At 40.8% G+C, this 6,844-nt stretch overlaps 1 protein-coding gene across 1 annotated transcript in view; it reads left to right on the forward strand.

Moving 5' to 3' along the window:
- Nucleotides 1-6,824, forward strand: part of APBB1IP (amyloid beta precursor protein binding family B member 1 interacting protein) — a 59,263-nt gene extending 52,439 nt beyond the window's left edge. Inside the window, exons 11-14 of the mRNA XM_056483289.1 lie at nt 448-546; nt 1,500-1,629; nt 2,743-2,840; nt 4,708-6,824. Of these exons, the coding sequence (XP_056339264.1) occupies nt 448-546; nt 1,500-1,629; nt 2,743-2,840; nt 4,708-5,247 (867 nt within the window). The 3' untranslated portion in view covers nt 5,248-6,824. The remainder of the gene's footprint in view (nt 1-447; nt 547-1,499; nt 1,630-2,742; nt 2,841-4,707) is intronic.
- The last annotated feature ends 20 nt before the right edge of the window (nt 6,825-6,844 follow it).

Genomic DNA, 6,844 nt, shown 5'->3' on the forward strand with positions numbered 1-6,844 from the left:
GAAAATCTGTTTCAGCTGAAAGTTTATACTTAAATTTAACATACTCTTTGAAAACTAATTGTGTTCAAAATTCAGTCTGGGTACCTTACATATGATAAACCACAAAATGAGAAACAGAGTTCCTTCTAGTGTTTGTACATTGAGTGTTAGACCTTGAACCAGAGCAATTGTAGATTTCACTGAACTCTAGATCACTGTTACATTTCTGGAAACCTTGAATTCACATTACAATGCATTTAAATAATTTCAAGCAAAAGCTGCCAGTGGCAATTCGTGTATTGCTCATAATCACCATATTTTTTGTATTTTCTAATACTGTTTTTGCTGCCTTTTTTTTTCAAGTCATCTTCACAACATGTTTTCACAGTCATTGTGTAGTGCCTTCAGACTTTTGTATAGAGATTTAATTTCTGTGTTTGTCTTATTTTATAAATTAATATCTTTCAGCATCCCCAGATTCAAAAGGAGTCCCAGTATATCAAGTACTTGTGCTGTGATGATAAAGCAACCCTGCATCAGTGGGTAACAGGAATAAGAATTGCCAAGGTGAGATTAAAAGTAAATTTACTTTAATATGTTTTCTGTAAAATCAAGTCTTCCTGAGGTTACTGACTGTCATCACCTCAAGTGGAAATACTATGAGAAGAATGGACATTCATGCTAATTTTACCATAGAAACAAGATCAGAAGTGCATGATGAGGATGGATTTGCTGAATGTCCCTGTACCTTAGCTATCAGTATGTTTTTCTTATTAACACAGGAGTGACTTCAGTAGCTATAAAACTCATGTATTCATAAAAATTACTGCACAGTTATCTGGCTCAGTAATAATACACTGTGCCTAAAGTCTGCAAGCTCTGGTCAGTCCAGTTGTGACATTTTTTCAGACAATCCTACCCAAATTGTCTGCCTCACTCTGTTCAAAAAGATCCTAACTGACAGCCCATTTTTCTTTGTACAAAACATTAAGGTAGATAGATTTATACATAGCCTTGGTATTGGCTGTATTTTCCCATACTTACTTACAGACTTACTCCTTTTATCTGTCAGTTTGTGCTTTTTCCTGATAGTTCTGCTGCAGGGCAGCATATAACAAAGGTGTGGGGTGAACATAAAATTATCCTGTGTCTTACACTGACAGAGCTGTTTTCTCTAGAGCCTGGGATTTGGTGTCTCAAGTCTCCAGTTTGAAAATGTAATACTTGGAGAAATATACTGAGAACAGTTGATTTTAAAGCCAGATTCAAGAAGTTTACAGATACTGAAATGAACATGAAATGTAAGAATGACATCAGTAGACTGTGTTTGGTCATGGGAATTCATGTTTTATTGTGCTTTCCACCTGGTCCTACACAGAAGAGGGCACACTACTTCTAGAAAGACACTTTTTAACAAAACTAGATAGGAAGAAACAGGGTCAGAAAAGTTGTCCAAGAGCAAAATGAATGGTTGGCCTATGTCAAACCTATATCAAGTTCATGTTTTGATTCTTTTGCAGTATGGCAAGACGCTCTATGACAATTACAAATGTGCAGTGAAGAAAGCTGGCTTGTCCTCTCATTGGGCAAACCAAAAAGTGGTGGAACCAGCTGCCCCTGGCCCTGCCCCTGCAGGATCCTCATCAGCAGGTACTGATATTGTCACATCAGCTGAAGTCACATTTATTGCTCTCTTCTATTATCATCTGTGTTGCATAGTCTTTTTTCAGAAAACTATCCCAAGGATTCAGCAAGATTCTTTTTTATAGACAGGCCAGTGTTGCAGCAAAGCTCTCAATTCACAGTTAGAACTTGGAGAATGCAAGGCTAGTTCACTGAAGATCAGTTTAAATCTGCATAACTTAATAAGGCATTTTTCTGTTGGCATCTGAATCCTTTATACTCCACTACATTTTGCAGACTGATGGTCCATGTCCTGAAACTTTCTGTTTGCCCATCACTACACTGGCTGTATTGGAATTTTTCTTCCAATTAGTAAAAGGAGTGAGTGGGATATTGTGAGATTGATCATTATAGAAAGATTATTACAGGGTGAGCCACTCTCTGTCCTAGCCTTTCACTCATTTCTGTGGTAACAATGTGGGTGAGAGTAAGAAAGGATTGTGTTATTTTCTAACCTTACTTTTTCAGTACATGCATCATACTGCTGTTACTGATCCAATCATTATACCAGTACAACAGTGCATGATACTAGCTGTAACTTGCATGACTATTTTTAGTTTACATGATTAAGATATGCTTTATTAGGAAAGGCATGCTGGCCAAGTACTTACTGTCCTGAGGCAGGCAAAGTAGAAATCACTGAGTTAATATACTGACTTCTCATGTAGACAACTCAAATACCTTGGAAAGCTATTGATATGATTGATATGAAACTATGGTGCTTTTAGTCTTTAGCCTAAATTAAACCCCCCAAAAAGCAATAAAAACTGTGAATATAGTAATACTACGGCACACTGCAAACTGCTGTCATGAAACACAGGAATTTTCATGTAAGGTACTTATGGATTTTAATATAAGATACTTTGATATTTTCCTTAAGTAATGAACTAAATATGAAACAAAATGAGCTTGAAGTAGAAAACAAATTTTACTGAGTTATGTATAAAACCCTGTTACAAGTGTTTCCTTGTGGAAGTTGTAAGGAAATTTTTACAGCTTTTTCTTAGTTGGGTATTCCTTGATCTGATTAATATCACAAAAACATAACTCTCTTCCCTCTGGCTCCTCTCCTTGTCACAGGTACTGTTCAGTCAAATGGACAAATTCCCCAAAGTGTTTGTCGTTCCAGTGCAGAATTTCCAGACACTCAGAAGAAAGTGGAAACATCTGAGGCACAGGTGAGCAGTTACTACAGTTAAATGTCATCTGTGAACGAGTTCTCCATGTTTGTTTCCCTTCACCTACTGTGTTTTCCCTCAGTGCCAATGAGAAGGATTTGGCTCCTGGGAAAGGTGGCTGCCCCTCCTCATGCTTTGCACACTGCAAAGTGTGTGTGCTGTGCAGAACCAGGAGCCTCTGATGGGAGGTGAAGGAACAGCCACCCACTGCTTCTGTTCTTCAGAACAAGCAGCCATGAGTTCATGTGGCAGGAATGTGCCTGCTGGGATAGTCTCAAAGTGTGCTGTTCAGAACCTTAGTGCCATGTTCTGTTTCTGCCAAAAAAAAAGGATCTTGCCTTAGAAACACAAGGCATAGAGTAGTGTTTCAGTAGGGAGCACTGCACAGCTGAAGATGAGTGTGTAAGAAAGTAGAAACTGTGAAGAACTAGGGGAAAACATTTTATGTTTTTTTAGGTTCTAAATGCATTTCTTGGTTAAGTTCCAAATTTTGTGTAATTGCACCAAATCTGGCTGTAAAAATATCAAAGGGTACAGTAAGAGAGCCTCAAGAACATCATACAGAAAAAAGTGTGCAGTTTTTTGTAGTTCATAATTCAATCTCTCCATCATGCATGAAGTGCACAGGACAAATGAAATTAAATTCCTAGGATCTTCCTGTCACCAGCATTACGTGTTCTACACTTCTTGTTTCTGTCTTTGAGTTCCTCCTGTTTCTCTGTTCTGAACCTCACTTCCTCTGGACCAGATCACATTCTGAGAACTCAGCCAGTGGTTCCCTCCTCCTGTGTCTGATTTACTTCCATGTTTCTAGGCAAGGAGTGAGGAAGAGGAGGCATGCATGTTATAATTAGCTCATGCCACAATTAATGCTGCTGACTGCAGGGATGCAGAGCACTTTTCTCTAGAAGCAGCAAACAAAGAGGAGGAACTAGAGATGCAGCCACTGGGCTTCGATCTCATTGCAATTATGGACATGGTGGGATAGCTCCTGTGACTGGAATGTTGTGAAGGGCCACAGGCTGTTTGGGAGAGACAGACCAGGAAGGTGCAGTGGTGGAGTTGCCCTGGAGTGTACTGAACTCTGCCTTGGTGAGGATAAAAGGGCAGACTAGTCAGGGTGACACCATTGTGGGTGTTTGCTGATCAGAGGGAGGGAATGGATGAGGCCTCCTACAGGCAGCTGGAAGCAGCCCCACAGTCACAGGCCCTGGTTCTTGGGGGCTTTAACTACCCTGACATCTTCTGGAGAAGCAAAACAGCAAAGCACAAGCAGTGCAGGAGGTTCCTGGACAGCACTGATGACAATTTCTTGTCCCAGGCGGTGGAGGATCCCACAAGGAATGCTGGGCTGCCTGACCTTACACTAACAAACAGGGAAGGCCTTATTGGACTTGTGAAGGTTGGGGCAGCCTTGGCTGCAGTGACCATGGGACTGTAGAGCTCAGTATTGAAGGAGAAGGTAGCAGGACTGACAGCAAGATTTCAAACAAGGACTCCAGGAGAGCCAAGTTTAGCATCTTTAGGGATCTTGGAAGAATTCAAAGGGAAAAGACCTGAAGGGAAGAAGGTTCCAAAAGAGTTGGTCAGCACTCAAGGATCATTTTAAAAGCACTCATCTTCTGTGGACAGCATTCAAAGAAGCACTATGAATACTGTCAACAGGGAGGTTTCTGCTGTCAAACCTCTGCAGGCACCTCCAGAAAGAAAACAACATAGTATTTTCAAGTTTCAGGCAAAATGTACTGTACTTAATTTCCCTGTCTACTTACCCTCATGTTTTTTCACTTTTTATGTTCTTAGATAGTGGCATTAGTTTACACATTTACTGACTGTGTCTGTCCTTTCATTTTTCTGCTTATTAAAGGCTGAAACAAATAATGGCAGTGCACCTGGCCTGGCACAGCCATTGCTGAGGCCACAGAAAGTCCAGAGTAAGAGGACCTCACTGCTGCCTCCTCCTCCACCTGAAAGGCGTTCATCTGTTATTTCTGCTTCACCAGTTCTCCCCTCCAAAGTGAAACGAGACAGTGGCATTTTCCTAACAGATCCAGAGAGCTTTCCACCCCCACCACCTACACTGAAGATTGATTTCCCTCCACCACCACCACCATCTGATTTCTGTGAACCACCTCCTGATTTTGTGCCTCCACCACCACCAGTGTCCAGCAGCAGTAATGGAGATGTGCCATTACCCCCTCCACCCCCACCTGTCTCCAGTAAGCTGCCACCACCACCTCCAGCAAAGAAACCTGTACCAATTCCTCCAAAAAGGCTGGAAAACCCAGGACAAGATGGAGAGCCACAGTCAGCAGGGCCACCTCTGATTGCAGGGGGAGGCAAGCAAGTAGATTTCATGTCTGACCTAATGAAAGCTCTTGAGAAGAAAAGGGGTAACAGCTCCTGAACTGTGGCAGAGGGTAGACTTTAAGACACAAAGGTTTTATGAGGCATCATAGTAGGTCATGCTGGATCAGGCTTCTCCAGGAGGAATTCTCTTTCAGAGTTCCTCTTGGAGGGGGGTGCGTCTCAAGAAGGTGGGGCACCCTTTGTCCCTATAACTTGCTCCTTTCCCCCTGCCCCTCACTATCCCCTGCTCTTAACTCCCATTCCAGCACCAGGCCAAGGTAAGAATTAGCTGGAGAGTCTTGCTTCCCTCCACAAGGACAGCCAGGGATGGTGGAGCAGCACTCTGGACCCAGCCATTTCAGAAAGTGGAATGCATCTACTCTGGCTGCCTTTTTAGTAGAATTGCAGTTAAAGGAAAAATACTGTGTCCTCATGCAAATTTTGAGAAGTAGGGAGGAAGATCCCTTTTTACAGAATTGCCCTTAAAAGTTCTTTATCAGAAAACTCCCAATTATGGGGCGGGGGGAGGTTTCTTCCAATACAAAGATGCTTTATTTTTTTTTTTTTCCAATAGTCTGTCTTAAAAATAAAAACCTCAGCTAGATTATTATGAGATGCAAGTTAGGACCAGGATCATTTCCAGACAGTGTCACCCCAAATGTTGTGCACTCCTGTTTCTGTATGCAACTCAGTCATACCTGTCAGCATTCACAGCTGCTGCTTTGAAACCTCATTTATTTTGTTACCTTAGACAAAGACAAAAATTGTATTTTGAAATCATGTATGCTTCCATGGTAAGCAGGGATTTTTTTCTGTTGGTTAACATTTGTCTTCAAACTGCACCTAGCAATGATCTGTCTGGTGAAAGACTTTGTAATTATCTTGTACCCGATAGAAATGTCTCCTCCTACATTTTTTTTCATTTGTTCTTCCCATTTAATTCTCCACTGTTCATTTAGGAAGCATTCATTGTTAGATCTTAAATAAAAATAGCTTCTATTTTATATCTGTACAAAGTGTCACAGTTAATGAGCAGCCATTTTACTGGCAATTGGAACTTCAAGTATTTTAAAGAATTTTTGCCTATACTTTCTAGATTTTGTTTTATTTATTCTGGTCTTTGCCTCTTCTCATGCACACTTGACCTATCACCAGCAGCATATCTCTGTATTTTGAATTATAAAAAAAGATAAAAACCAAAGTGTGTGGTCTAAATAAATAAATACATGAAAGCAGCTGACAGAGCAGGGGGTGAACCTGCTGTTTGTCAGAATGGATTCCTAGATCCAGCAATGGTGGTGGAGGCAGGAAAATGACAAGCTGGTGGCAGTGCCATGGTCTGTTTTTTGGGTCATTTCTAGTCTTACTTGTGGCTTAAGGTTGGTTTATCAATACTTACATACCTGCATAACAAGTTTAGCAGAAATAAGAAAGCTGTAACCATGTCTTCATAAAGAACCTTTCCATTTGAAATTGCTACTTTAAAAAAATTATTTTCTTTTATTTTTATAAATTTTATTTAAAGCTGAAAACAGTGCTTGGAGCCTTGTGCATTTCTTCCTGAAATGATTTTGCTTTTAACACCATGTTAAGCTGACACAGAGAGTCCCATCCAGCTCTTACTGGTTTTTGAGCTCCCTTGCTTTCAGCTGAAC

Source organism: Oenanthe melanoleuca, chromosome 2 (genome assembly GCF_029582105.1).
Source record: "Oenanthe melanoleuca isolate GR-GAL-2019-014 chromosome 2, OMel1.0, whole genome shotgun sequence".
Classification (NCBI taxonomy): domain Eukaryota; kingdom Metazoa; phylum Chordata; class Aves; order Passeriformes; family Muscicapidae; genus Oenanthe; species Oenanthe melanoleuca.